The sequence below is a fragment of the Ovis canadensis genome, chromosome 26, assembly GCF_042477335.2.
Source record: "Ovis canadensis isolate MfBH-ARS-UI-01 breed Bighorn chromosome 26, ARS-UI_OviCan_v2, whole genome shotgun sequence".
Classification (NCBI taxonomy): Eukaryota; Metazoa; Chordata; class Mammalia; order Artiodactyla; family Bovidae; genus Ovis; species Ovis canadensis.
In genome coordinates this window covers 53779305-53794461 of record NC_091270.1, presented here as the reverse complement: position 1 = coordinate 53794461, position 15157 = coordinate 53779305, and the positions used below count along the sequence as shown (strand labels likewise).

Sequence of the window (15157 nt, the reverse complement as noted above, 5' to 3'; positions counted from 1 at the left end):
AAGCCTTCATCAAAAGAGGGTCATAAAATGTTCACAGGCCTCCAAGGCCAAAAGATAATGTACACAATATTGTTTTTGGAAAAGGTTTGCAAAAATAATCCTGGTTTCGATAAAGACAAAACAGATGTAATGTTTGGGCTGACTCTGTATGACTTTGCATCTTTCATTTCCCTCTATGTATAAGACAAGGTATAAAAGTACCTTTTAATAATAAAGCTATTGGGCCTCGCTTGAAAAAGCTTGGTCACCCCGTGTTTTTCTTTTTTCTCTCTTTTTTTCTCTCTTACTTTCTTTTTCAGGCTGATCTCTTGGAGCATAGAGGCTCCCTGCATTCACTTATCTGCCCAGGTTTCTAAGACCTGAATGAGAAGATGTTCTGCATCTTCACTCCCTCGGGTGAGGGAGACCGAGAAGGCACCTGTGGCCTCTGTGAACAGGGTGAACTTCTTGTCTCGAAGTTTTATTGGCTTTCTATGTAAACCAAGGAATATCAGCCTCTTTCTCTCCTCTATTTTCGTATCTACAATATTCTTTCCTTATCTCTCTCTAAATCATCCGCCGACGCCGTTTTTCCTTCAGGTTCCCCTGGATCCTGCGGGGGCTGGACTCCGGCAGATTTCAGTCTGCTCAGCTTCGTAAAACACGTTTTACCTTCAAAGCCATCTGTAATCAGACCTCTAATTAGACAGAACTAGTATCTCTCTCTCTCTCTCTCTTAGATTTTTGGATGTGCTGGGTCTTCACTGCTGCCTGTAGGCTCTCTCCGGTTGTGGCAAGTGGGGGCTACTCTCTAGTTCTGGGGCATGAGCCTCTCATCGTGGAGGCCTCTCTTGTTTCGGAACATGGGCTCTGGGGTGCGCAGGGCAAGTAGGTGTGGTACACGGGCTTAGCTGCTCCATAGCAGATTTTCCCAGACCAAGGATCGAACCCACGTCTGTTGCATTGGCAGGCAGAGTCTTAATCCACTGGATGACCAGGGAAGCCCCAGGAACTAATATCTCTTACAGCACAGAAACATTTTCTCAAAGAGCGGTAATTCCTTCTGTCATAATGCAGATTCTTTTCTATAAGTTTCAGTTTCAGTTCAGTCGCTCAGTCGTGTCCGACTCTTTGCGACCCCATGAATCACAGCACGCCAGGCCTCCCTGTCCTTCACCAACTCCCAGAGTTCACTCAAACTCACGTCCATCCAGTCGGTGATGCCATCCAGCCATCTTATCCCCTGTCGTCCCCTTCTCTTCCTGCCCCCAATCCCTCCCAGCATCAGGGTCTTTTCCAATGAGTCAACTCTTTGCATGAGGTGGCCATAGTACTGGAGTTTCAGCTTTAGCATCAGTCCCTCCAATGAACACTAAGGACTGATCTCATTTAGGATGGACTGGTTGGATCTCCTTGCAGTCCAAGGGACTCTCAAGAGTCTTCTCCAACACCACAGTTCAAAAGCATCAATTCTTCAGCACTCAGCTTTCTTCACAGTCCAACTCTCATATCCATACATGACCACTGGAAAAACCATAGCCTTGACTAGATGGACTGTTGTTGGCAAAGTAATGTCTCTGCTTTTGAATATGCTATCTAGGTTGGTCATAACTTTCCTTCCAAGGAGTAAGCGCCTTTTAATTTCATGGCTATAGGTTTAAGTGAGGAAAAACTTAATTCTCTCATTAAAAATAGAACATAGAGCACGTCTCATACTGAATGACATTTCAAATGTGTTATTTTACTATCTGTAGATGTGCAAAGAAAGGTGCCAAGAATGTTTAATTAATGTTTAAAATGGTTAATTTAGGGAAGCAGGGCCAAACATGAGTTTTTAAATAACTTATTCCTGGTTGTGTTCTACCATGTAAACATCTCATTATAGCCATGTATCACTTTCACAAATGTAAAAGTCAGGTTTAAATTATAAAAGCAAAAAAAAAAAAAAAAAAAAAACTTCCATTGAATTTTTAAACAAAGCATAAAAAATAGGGCAATGGTATAAACACTTCCAGAACAATATAAAAATGTCTTAAGACAGAGAGAATCCGAAAGAAGAAAAAAGATCACTCATGGCTCCACTTTCCGTGACAACGAGAATGGCTCAGAATCAGTAGTAACAGTTTCCACTCCTGGATGGAAGTGGCTTCACAGAGACAACACCGAACACTGAATAAACATCAGCTTGTATTTTCTCCCAATACTCTTAGGATCATTTTAATTGCATTTAATATTTAATTGACCAGAGTTTACTTTGGCTTTTGGTGAGAAGTCAGAATGAAATTTTTTCTACCGTTTGATCAGTTGTGCTAAAGCCACGTACTGAATGATCGATCCATTTCCTGCTGGACAACTTGAAATGTCACCTTCACCACGTTCTGACTCGAAATTAAATAGCCCCAGGTATTGGGGCTAAAGGAAATCAACCCTGAATATTCACTGGAAGGGCCGATGCTGAAGCTGAAGCTCCAATACTTTGGCCACCTAATGTGAAGACCCGATTCAAGAGAAAAGACCCCGATGCTCAAAGGCAGGAGGAGAAGGAGATGACAGAGGATGAGATGGTTGGATGGCATCATCGACTCAATGGACATGAGTCTGAGCAAACTCCTTGAGACAGTGAAGGATAGGGAGGGCTGGTGTGCTGCAGTCCATGGAGTCTCAGGACACGACTAAGCGACCGAACAACAAGGACAAGAAGGTTTTAGGCTTCCCAAGTGGTGCTGGTGGAAAGAATCTGCCTGTCAGTGGAGGAAACGTAAGAGACTTGGGTTTGATCCCTGGGTCTGGAAGATCCCCTGGAGGAGGAAATGGCAACCCACTCCAGTATTCTTGCCTGGAGGGTCCCATGGACAGAGGAGCCTGGCGGGCTACAGTCCACAGGGTCACAAAGAGTTGGACATGACTGAGTGTCTGAGCACAGGTTTAAGTATCCCATCTCAGCCCAACTTTTCAGAGACCTCAGCGTGCCCAGGAGCTGCTGGACCACGGAGCAGACTCTGCTGTCAGCTCTGCTCAAGCACCCTCCGTTGAGGAAGTCTTTCTCCTCCTGCTTTCCCGGCCTCTACTTCTAACTGTGTGACTACACTCCTCTCTGCGTGAAGCCAGGCTCCTCTCACCCCCCGCAGTCTGGTCAAGGGTCTGGTGCACACAAGGGCCCCCCGGTCCCCAAGGACCCCACTGCCCACGTGTGACAACAGGGAAGGGAACAGTGCCAGGCAAGAGAAAGGGGCCTTGAATTTTTGTTTTTAAAGCTTTAACTAGAATTACTTTTCATTTCGCTACCTCCACTTTGGAGACTCATTAAGGTACTAGGTACTCATTACCTTTTTCAACAATATTTCCCTTCCAGTGTTACTCCTACTGTTAATTATCGGCCATCCTCATGACACCAAGGCAGTAACTGAATTGGGGAAGCCCAGGAGAATTCTGCTCTCCCAGGCTCGGGGCCCTGCAGGGAGGGCTCGGCCAGATCCCGAGCAGACAGCCCTCCAGGGTGAGCACCGCCTCTCGAGTCCAGTTCACCAGGGAGAGGCCTGGGTGCTGAAGCCAGCCTCAGGGCCCTGCAAGCTCCAGGCAGCTTCCTGGCCCACGGATGTCACTGTAAACTCGTCCTGGGAGTGGGCACACCGGCCTTGGGAGCAATGGCTGGCCTTCCCTTCCGGCCTGGTGCCCACCGCCCGGTCAGCCCCCCTCAGCATGTATGCTTCCTCCAGCGCACTGGGCCGGTCCGAAGAGAAGGCAGAGAGGGACACGGGTGCACCCGGGGAGGTTGAAGGGAGCCGAGCGCCAGCCACTTCAGGGCTGGAGCCAGAGGGGCATTGCTGACAGGCAAGGGGTGTACCCCAGCGTGTTCTGCAGAGGAGGAAAGGGGAGCTCAGCCCAGCCAGCCCCTTGGGACAGCACAGCTAAGGCAGCTCCCGATCCGGAGAAGACAGAGGGAGCCCAGAACCAGAGCCCTGGGCAGAAATTACACGGAGACGACTTCAGGTCCAAACGACCGCCAGTTTCCTCTCCAGAGCAGCAGCCTGCCCAGGGGCACAGGCAGTGCCTGGTCCACACCGGGTACACACTGAGTACACAGCCAGCCCACCCCGGGTTTGGGCAGTTATCTGACACACACTCTGCACACAGAATCGAGTGTTCAGGAGCACCACTGCGGGATTCTGAATGAAGGGACGGTCAGACCCCCAGAGACTCCTGGATTGTGACCTTAACATTTAGCTAGAAAAGCGTTACTCTTTCAAGTTGGAGAAAATTTATTAAGGACCCATTTACAAAGCTCAGCCTATTCCCTGGTGACTCAGATAGTAAAGAATCTGCTTGCAGTGCAAGAGACCGGGGTTCGATCCCTGGGTCAGGAAGATCCCCTGGAGAAGGACATGACATCCCACTCCAGTACTCTTGCCTGGAGAATCCCATGGACAGAGGAGTTGGTTGGGCTACAGTCCATGGGGTTGCAAGAGTCAGACATGACTGAGCGACTTCACTTTCGCTTTACAAAGCTTAATGACGGGGTGTAGGCAGGACACAGGGATGAGAGCAGCAGGCCTCCCGGTGCCTGCAGAGGCGTTCCCATCTCTAGGCCTGGACATGCCAGTGGGGAAGGTTCTGGGAGCAGGAATGAGCCCATCTCGAGGGGAGGGCCATCTCGACAGGAGCTGTCACCTCTGCTTGAGGGACACATTCAGACTGAGGTTACAAGACAGCAAGGGATCTCGGCACACAAGTGCTGGGCTTCCCGGGATCCAGCACACAGTGACGGGCTTTGTTTACTCCCATCTCTGAAACCCGGCCAGGGAGTCGAGGAGGGTTTCTCTTCAACTATGCTCACGACCCAGAATGTGGACAAGTATCAACCACACCCTTATATTGAGCATTACTGGCTTTTAATCCCTGATAGCTCAGTTGGTAAAGAATCTGCCTGCAATGCAGGAGACCCGGGTTCGATCCCTGGGTTGGGAAGATCTGCTGGAGAAGGGATAGGCTATCCACTCCAGTATTCATGGGCTTCCTTTGTGGGTCAACTGATAAAGAATTTGCCTGCAATGAAGGAGACCTGGGTTCCATCCTTGGGTTAGGAAGATCCCCTGGAGAAGGGAAAGGCTACCCACTCTAGTATTCTGTATAGTCCATGGGGTCACAAAGAGTCGGACATGACCGAGCGACTTTAATGTGCATTTAGTGATAAAAGATGAAAAATAAGCTTGATATTCCAAGATGTATCATTAGACACATACGACTTTCTATCTTTAAGATAAGCTGGCCAAGCTAGCTACTGACTGACTTCAAGCAGCCTGAGTGTCACCAACAGGCGTGTAAGATTCGACACGGCACTTACAAGTCAGGCACTTGAAGACACATATGAAAACTACCACTGCATCCGAACAAAAACCCGTTTAAGTCTTCTCAAGTATCTACAAAAATGATACTTCTCAGCATGATTCTACACATAACCTCTGAGGAGACACGGGTTAAAATAAAAGACTCTGCTGAGAGCATTCCAGCCACTGCTAGAGCGGGGCAGGAATGGAAGCCAGGCTGCAGCCAGACGCACAGGTCCACGGGCACGAGGGCGGAGGTCTTTGGGGCCCGGGAGAGGGCCCAGTCCACCTGTGGCCCCCACCCTGAGCCACTGCAGTCAGAACAGAACCCCCAGGTGTCCGGCCGTCTCTGCAGACCCCGAGGAAAACCCAGCCCTCCTGACCCGCACTTCCGAAGGGAAATCTACCCGCTTTCCAATTGCTCTGAGTGCTCATTGTCCGACTCTTTGTCACCCCGTGGATGGTAGCCCACCAGGCTCCTCTATCCAGGCAACTTTCCAGGCCAGAATTACTGCAGTGGGTTGCCATTTCCTGCTCCCAGGGATCTTCCTGACCCAGGGATGGAACCCGGGTCTTTTTCATCTCCTGTACTGGCAGGCGGATTCTTTACCACTGTGCCACCAGAAAGAAAGAAGAAAGTGAAGTCTCACAGTTGTGTCCGACTCTTTGCGACGCCATAGACTGTAGCCCACCAGGCTCCTCTGTCCATGGAATTTTTCAGGCAAGAATACTGGAGTGGGTTGCCATTTCCTTCTCCAGGGGATCGTCCCCACCCAGGGGTTGAACCCAGGTCTCCCGCATTGCAGGCAGACGTTTTACCATCTGAGCCACCAGGGAAGTCGCGTCTAATTGCTCCAGGGGAAGGCGAATATAACAATCAACTTTACAGGAAGAAAACAGAGCCGAGCAGGGAGAGAAAGGGACCCGCGTGCCGGGCGGGCAGGAGCCACCCGCGAGGCACACACACCTGAAGTTCTGCATGAACTGCCGGAACTTGTCCACCCTCCTGGCCAGCGGCACGATGACGTTGACGAGCGTGCTGGCCATGTTCAGCTGCTCCTTCTTCACCTTCATGATGGGGCCGAACGGCCGGAACAAGACCAGGCGTCTGAACTCGTGCTTGTGGTCCCCTCGGAACGTGAGCTCGTACAACGTGCCTTTATCCCTCTCTGTGCGGTAGATCCCTGTGAACAGACACGAGGGGAGAGCTCTGAGAACTAACTCAGCTGCCGAGCGGCGCGTACCGCCGAGAGCTAGCACGGGACGTTTTTGTTTACAATTCAGATTCAGTCTCCACGTCTAATAATTATTAGAAAACGCAAAATGCTTCCACTCAAATCCCCAAAGAAATGAAAATACCGTCAACTTAAAAATCACAGTTAATGACTCTAGAAAAACCACGACCAAAAAAATGTGCAACGTTGGACAGAAAACTGCATTTATACTTATTCAGGGGTCTTAAAGGACTGTGAGGAAATACGCCAAATAAGATCAGCTGTGATGTTAGTCGGGGTTATGGTTTTTCTTTTCTGCTACTTATCTACATTTTCTGCCATATGATTAAACACTTCAATATTATACCTACTAAGAACTGTGATAAAATTATCTCTTAGCAACAACAGCCGTTTCAGAAGCGACCATACGATCTATGCGGGGCGCTGGGGCCATCTCGTGGGTCACGTGGTCCCGTGGGTGCTTCTGGAAGCACTGAAGTAGATGAAGCCTGTGGGACCCGCTCGGGGGTAGGCACCCACCGTAGGTAACTTCACCTGCGGGAGCAGCCCAGCCAGCGTGGCAGGGCCAGCCTGCTGGGGCCACAGTGGGCCCTCCGAGTACCGCTGTCACTCAGACTCCACCGTATCCCTCGCTGCAGTGACCACAGGTCCCAACATCTCCGCTCAACCGTGGGGTGGGGCTCCTGGGCCTCACCACACAAAACATCCCCACTTTGTGAGTGAACCCTTCATCCCCTGGTGCCTCAATTCCACACCTCCTCAGGGTCACTGGGCTCATGGGTATTTTCCTACCATCAGACAAAAAAAAAAACAATCAAATCTGATGAAACACCAGACAGGCTTCCTCCTCTTCTCTGCGATTTACTGGGTTTTCTCCTCCTCGTCCTTCCTTCCCCTGTGTGTTGTGCTGTGCTTAGCCGTTCAGTCATGTCTGACTCTTTATGACCCCAGGGACTGTAGCCTGCCAGGCTCCTCTGTCCATGGGATGCTCCAGGCAAGAATGCTGGAGTGGGTTGCCATGCCCTCCTCCAGGGGATCTTCACGACCCAGGGACTGAACCCAGATGTCCCACATTGCGATGGATTTTTTACCATCTGACCCATCAGGGAAGCCCAAGAATACTGGAGTGTGTAGCCGATCCCTTCTCCAGGGGAACTTCCCGACCCAGGGATTGAACCAGGGTCTCCCACATTGCAGGCGGATTCTTTACCAGCTGAGCTACCAGGGCAGCCCTTCCCCTCCCATTCCTCCCTCTGAGTCCCTCTCTGGCTGGGACTCAGCCCTGGGCCGAGCATCTACAAGGCGGGAATGGGGAACGCAGGCATCTGCCGGGGGTCACCCATCTCCAGGCCTCTCAGGACCCCTCCTCCTTTTGTCCTCACCACCCACTTTTGTGGGGACTGCAGGTCTGCTGCACAGCGTCTCTGTTCTTTGCCTTCCACCGAGACTGCGGGGCGGCCTCTTTCATCTCCCTCTGGAGCCACAGAGAGGAGCCCAGGGCCGCGACTCGTCCAGGTGCTTCTCCCCCGGGGGCACCGGGACTCAGGAGCTGAGGGCAGGCTTCGAGGATGCACGGGGCAGGGACCCCTCCTGAAGCCCCCAGGGCTCCTGGTGCAGGCTCGGGAGGCCGTGAGGTCTGCAGAGCTCTCACTGGGGCAGAATCCAGCCTCCCTGCAGGGACCACTTGTGGGAGAAGGGAGACAACGCTCAGGAGGCTCGAAGGAGGTCTCTGAAAACATGAAGCGATTCCCTGTAAAGCCTGTTCATGCTCTTGGGCAACTGGTCCTCACAGAGCACACAAGCCCCTCCCTCCGCCACAGCATGGAGCCGTGGGAAGCCAAGCTCCCAGGGTCCAGAGGAGGTGGGACTGAGTCAGGACGGGGTCAGCGGTCTAACTGCATCTCCACTGAGTGAAGACAGACCTGTGACCCAGCAAGCCACCCCCAGGCAAGGCTGCTACAGAACTGAACCTGCAGATAACAAGGTTTCTCCAAACAGAGTCATCCTCTTTCTCCGAACCCGGGTCAGAATCATTAACTTTTAAAAATCTAAACCAGGGTCAGAATCGTTATCTTTTAACCATCTAAATCCACAGAAGGTACTGGTACAGGCTTCTTTCAAGAGGTAGGCATCTAATTATAAAGAACCTGGTGGCTCAGACGGTAAAGCGCCTGTCTACAATGTGGGAGACCTGGGTTCGATCCCTGGGTTGGGAAGATTCCCTGGAGAAGGAAATGGCAATCCACTCCAGTACTCTTGCCTTGAAAATCCCATGGACAGAGGAGCTTGGTGCAGGCTACTATCCATGGGATCACAAAGAGTCAGGCTCGACTGAGCGACTTCACTTACTTACTTTCTTTCTTTCTTTCTAGAGAATGCAGCATTTCTTATCATTAATGATTCCTACAACCAAGCCTTTGGGCAGCAGAGCCAGCACCTCCAGGGATCAGGCGGGGCCGAGGTCCTGGTTCCCGGAAGCACTCCCCACCCCACCGCCATCCCAGGCCATCGGTGCCCCAGGCCACGCTCACCCACAACTCCAGCTGCGCTCCTGGCACCACCCACATCTGTGCCTTGAAACAGCTACTACATTCACTCTTTAGCCTCTTTCAGTTCAGTTCAGTCGCTCAGTCGTGTCCGACTCTTTGCGACCCCATGAATCGCAGCACGCCAGGCCTCCCTGTTCATCACCATCTCCCGGAGTTCACTCAGACTCACGTCCATCGAGTCCATGATGCCATCCGGCCATCTCATCCTCAATTGTCCCCTTCTCCTCCTGCCCCCAATCCCTCCCAGCATCAGAGTCTGTTCCAATGAGTCAACTCTTTGCGTGAGATGGCCAAAGTACTGGAGCTTCAGCTTTAGCATCATTCCTTCCAAAGAAATCCCAGGGTTGATCTCCTTCAGAATGGACTGGTTGGATCTCCTTGCAGTCCAAGGGACTCTCAAGAGTCTTCTCCAACACCACAGTTCAAAAGCATCAATTCTTTGGCGCTCAGCCTTCTTCACAGTCCAACTCTCACATCCATACATGACCGACCACAGGAAAAACCATAGCCTTGACTAGACGGACCTTAGTTGGCAAAGTAATGTCTCTGCTTCTGAATATACTATCTAGGTTGGTCATAGCTTTTCTTCCAAGGAGTAAGCGTCTTTTAATTTCATGGCTGCAATCACCATCTGCAGTGATTTTGGAGCCCCCCAAAATAAAGTCTGACACTGTTTCCACTGTTTCCCCATCTATTTCCCATGAAGTGATGGGACTGGATGCCATGATCTTCGTTTTCTGAATGTTGAGCTTTAAGCCAACTGTTTCACTCTCCTCTTTCACTTTCATCAAGAGGCTTTTTAGCTCCTTCACTTTCTGCCATAAGGGTGGTGTCATCTGCATATCTGAGGTTTTTGATATTTCTCCTGGCAATCTTGATTCCAGCTTGTGTTTCTTCCAGTCCAGCGTTTCTCATGATGTACTCTGCATCTAAGTTAAATAAGCAGGGTGATAATATACAGCCTTGACGTACTCCTTTTCCTATTTGGAACCAGTCTGTTGTTCCATGTCCAGTTCTAACTGTTGCTTCCTGACCTGCATACAGATTTCTCAAGAGGCAGGTTAGGTGGTCTGGTATTCCCATCTCTTTCAGAATTTTCCACAGTTTATTGTGATCCACAGAGTCAAAGGCTTTGGCATAGTCAATAAAGCAGAAATAGATATTTTTCTGGAACTCTCTTGCCTTTTCGATGATCCAGCGGATGTTGGCAATTTGATCTCTGGTTCCTCTGCCTTTTCTAAAACCAGCTTGAACATCCGGGAGTTCACGGTTCATGTATTGCTGAAGCCTGGCTTGGAGAATTTTGAGCATTACTTTGCTAGCATGTGAGAGGAGTGCAATTATGCAGTAGTCAGAGCATTCTTTGGCATTGCCTTTCTCTTGGATTGGAATGAAAACGGACCTTTTCCATTCCTGTGGCCACTGCTGAGTTTTCCAAATTTGCTGGCCTATTGAGTGCAGCACTTTCACAGCATCATCTTTCAGGATCTGAAAGGGCTCAACTGGAATTCCATCACCTCCACTAGCTTTGTTCATAGTGATGCTTTCTAAGGGCCACTTGACTTCACTTTCCAAGATGTCTGGCTCTAGATTAGTGATCACATCATCATGATTATCTGGGTCGTGAAGATCTTTTTTGTATAGTTCTTCTGTGTATTCTTGCCACCTCTTCTTAATATCTTCTGCTTCTGTTAGGTCCATACCATTTCTGTCCTTTATCGAGCCCATCTTTGCATGAAATGTTCCCTTGGTATCTCTAATTTTCTTGAAGAGATCTTTAGTCTTTCCCATTCTGTTGTTTTCCTCTATTTCTTTGCATTGATCGCTGAAGAAGACTTTCTTATCTCTCCTTGCTATTCTTTGGAACTCTGCATTCAGATGCTTATATCTTTCCTTTTCTCCTTTGCTTTTCGCCTCTCTTCTTTTCACAGCTATTTGTAAGGCCTCCCCAGACAGCCATTTTGCTTTTTGCATTTCTTTTCCATGGGGATGGTCTTGATCCCTGTCTCCTGTACAATGTCACGAACCTCATTCCATAGTTCATCAGGCACTCTATCTATCAGATCTAGGCCCTTAAATCTATTTCTCACTTCCACTGTATAATCATAAGGGATTTGATTTAGGTCATACCTGAATGGTCTAGCGGTTTTCCCTACTTTCTTCAATTTAAGTCTGAATTTGGCAATAAGGAGTTCATGATCTGAGCCACAGTCAGCTCCTGGTCTTGTTTTTGTTGACTGTATAGAGCTTCTCCATCTTTGGCTGCAGAGAATATAATCAATCTGATTTCGGTGTTGACCATCTGGTGATGTCCATGTGTAGAGTCTTCTCTTGTGTTGTTGGAAGAGGGTGTTTGCTATGACCAGTGCATTTTCTTGGCAAAACTCTATTAGTCCTTGCCCTGCTTCATTCCGCATTCCAAGGCGAAATTTGCCTGTTACTCCGGGTGTTTCTTCACTTCCTACTTTTGCATTCCAGTCCCCTATAATGAAAAGGACATCTCTTTTGGGTGTTAGTTCTAAAAGGTCTTGTAGGTCTTCATAAAACCGTTCAACTTCAGCTTCTTCAGCGTTACTGGTTAGGGCATAGACTTGGATAACTGTGATATTGAATGGTTTGCCTTGGAGACGAACAGAGATCATTCTGTCATTTTTGAGATTGCATCCAAGTACTGCATTTCGGACTCTTCTGTTGACCATGATGGCTACTCCATTTCTTCTGAGGGATTTCTGTCCGCAGTAGTAGATATAATGGTCATCTGAGTTAAATTCACCCATTCCAGTCCATTTTAGTTCGCTGATTCCTAGAATATCGACGTTCACCCTTGCCGTCTCTTGCTTGACCACTTCCAATTTGCCTTGATTCATGGACCTGACATTCCAGGTTCCTATGCAATATTGCTCTTTACAGCATCAGATCTTGCTTCTATCACCAGTCACATCCACGACTGGGTATTGTTTTTGCTTTGGCTCCATCCCATCATTCTTTCTGGAGTTATTTCTCCACTGATCTCCAGTAGCATATTGGGCACCTACTGACTTGGGGAGTTCCCCTTTCAGTATCCTATCATTTTGCCTTTTCATACTGTTCATGGGGTTCTCAAGGCAAGAATACTGAAGTGGCTTGCCATTCCCTTCTCCAGTGGACCAGGCTCTGTCAGACCTCTCCACCATGACCCGCAGGTGCCCCGCAGGCATGGCTTGGTTATTTACATGGCTTAGCCTATTTACACATACTCTAATTAAATTCATTCTGTCTTATAAATCCGATTCTAGATCCCCTAATCCCGTCTATCTTAAATAATCACTTAGAACTCTCTTGCAGCCTGGGTTCACCAAATCCCAGCCCTGGGTCTACCACACCCCGCAGAGGCACTCCCCCACCCTCCTGCACCCTCATGACAAAAGGACAGCACCTAACAAGCACACCCCACACCTTCATCCACCCCGTGCCTCCTGGAAAAGCCTTCAGCGGTGGAAACGCCAAAAATTTTCTCTCAGAGGGAAAGGAGCTAAAGGTCTCTGGGGCAGGACTGGGTTTTCAGCCAATGAGCTGCGTGCACAGTAGCAAACACAAAGCAGCTCGGCCGCAGGAGGCCATCACCAGTCATATTTTATAGGGCAGGATTGCTCTTAAACACTCCGCAAAATTACAGATCAAAATAAGGACTGGAGCTGGCTGAGAGCTCAGTCTAGCACCTTTTCCCTCTCTCCACCCACAGGAGCTGAGCTGACTTTGAGTTTGGTGTTTCCGCTCCCGGTGTAGGCAGACTCGTGTTCATCCTCTCGTCCTTCCGGGGGGGCAGGCCCCAGGACCGCTGACAAGGTGGGGGCACCTCCAGGAGCCCAGGGTGCGGCTCCCAGGTGTCCAGCACACACGTCTGCTCCTTCAGTAGGCGAGGAGCTCACCAGATGGGTGAGACCCCGACCGGTCCTCCCCTTGGGGACTCAGAAGTCACAATGCCAAAGGTCCCTGCCTGCCACACGCCCGCCCCCTCCTCCTGGCGCTCACTCAGTCTGAGTGGGCATGGCGGCCAGCAGTGCACTGCTGAGTTCAGAAACGTCTCCACTTTCACTCCTGTCCTTCCTACCTTGCTGCGTGGAGCCCAGACCCTCCAGCTGGATCCCTCTGGGCCTCTGACACCCCTGGCCCATGTCCAGGTCCATTCTGCAAGTACCCTAGGCCCTTAGCTTCCCACAGCACCACCCTGCTTCTGCTCTGCCCTAGCTAAGAAGGCCCCCGGCTTCCCACGGCCCCAAGTCCCAGGACTACATAACGCCAGGCCTCCAAACCCTCCCTCTCAGTGAAAGTCGCTCAGTCGTGTCCGACTCTTTGCAACCCCATGGATTATACAGTCCATGGAATTCTCCAGGCCAGACTACTGGAGTGGGCAGCCTTTCCCTTCTCCAGGGGATCTTTCCAACCTAGGGATCAAACCTAGGTCTCCTGCATTGCAGGTGGATTCTTTACCAGCTGAGCCACCAGGGAAGCCCAAGAATATACTGGAGTGGGTAGCCTATCCCTTCTCCAGAGAATCTTCCTGACCCAGCAATGGAACTGGGGTCTCCTGCACTGCAGGCAGATTCTTTACCAACTGAGCCACCAGGGAAGCCCCAAACCCTCCCTCACCCACCCCAAACTCCAAAAGACTTGAGGGTAGGTCCTGCCCCACCTCATGTGAAATCAGATTTATATCGAGCACAGACAACCTCTCTTCCTCCTGGAGAAACTGGTGGGAATGTGAAGCAGTGTAGCTGTGAAGAGCCTGGCGGTTGCCCTCAGAGGTTAAACACAGAATTATATAATATGTTCCAGTAATCCCACTTCTGGGTGTGTACCCGAAGGAGCCAAAAACAGAGGCCTGAGCAGGGACTGGAACCCACATTTTCACAGCAGCCAAAGTGGAGGCAACTCAAACCTCCACCAGCAGATGAATGGATGGACAAAGTGCGGTCCATACACACGGTGGAATACTACTCAGCCTTAACGAGGAATAACACTCAGAGACATGCTGCAGCACGGCGGGGCTGAGAACGTGCTAAGCGAAGTCGGTCAGACAGAAAAGGGCGACCGCTGCGTGATCCCACTCACACGCTGTCTCTAGAGGAGCCAGAGTCAGAGGCAAGAAGCAGGCTGGTGGGCACCAGGGGCCGGGGCAGGGGGCGGGGGTCAGTGGTCACTGGGGGCAGGGTTTCAGTCTGATGTGATGAGAAAGTTCTAGCAATGGGAGGGGATGGCGGTCACACACAATGTGAGTGTACGTAATGCCAATGAACAGCACACCTAAAAGCGGGTCAAATGGGGACCTCCACTGGCAGTCCAGGCATTAGGATTCTACACTCACCACCGAGGGCCTGGGTTTGATCCCTAGTCGGGGAACTAAGATCCCATAAGCCATGCAATGCAGCCAAAAAAAAGGTTATAATTGAGGGCAGGAGAAGGGGACGACAGAGGACATGACTGTTGGATGGCATCATTGACTCAATGGACATGAGTTTGAGCAAACGCAGGGAGATGGTGAAGGACAGAGGAGCCTGGCGTACTGCAGTCCATGGGGTCATAAAGGGTTGGACACAACTGAGCAGCTGAACAACAACAAAACCACTGTCCCGTGAAAAGGCCAGGCACTTCCTCAAGACACAGGTCCCCAGTGGCCCCCCCAACCCTCACCCGTCACCCTTCTAAACTGGACCCTCCCCACCAGGAAGATTCCGAGACACTCTCAATCCAAAGTCCTCTCTCTCTTTTGCTTCTCCAGACACGAGGGCCTGAGAGCCTGAGCCCCTCCGTGTGGAGCTGCTCTCCTGACACATGACGTGCGCCCGGGGATGGTCCAGTCCTCCGCCTCCTCCTACAGACGAGCAGACTGAAGCCCAGGGCAGCTGTCTCCTCCCTGGGGAGCCCTTCCATACCCAGCGCCGCGCCCTCAGAGCAGGGGAAGAAGCAGGAGCAGGAACACCAGCGATCAGAGGAACAACATCACGTCTGTGGTGAAAACCACGGCTGGTAGCTCCGATACCCTCGATAAGCCTTACCTCCCCTCCACCTGCCCCAGAGCTTTAACCCTTTC

General features: G+C 50.5%; 1 protein-coding gene across 26 annotated transcripts in view; it reads right to left on the bottom strand.

Moving 5' to 3' along the window:
* Positions 1-15157, bottom strand: part of CSGALNACT1 (chondroitin sulfate N-acetylgalactosaminyltransferase 1) — a 340608-nt gene that overhangs the window by 33814 nt on the left and 291637 nt on the right. For all 26 annotated transcript variants that reach the window (XM_069572748.1, XM_069572763.1, XM_069572746.1 and 23 more), the window contains one exon: positions 6271-6487. In XM_069572748.1, the coding sequence (XP_069428849.1) occupies positions 6271-6487 (217 nt within the window). The remainder of the gene's footprint in view (positions 1-6270; positions 6488-15157) is intronic.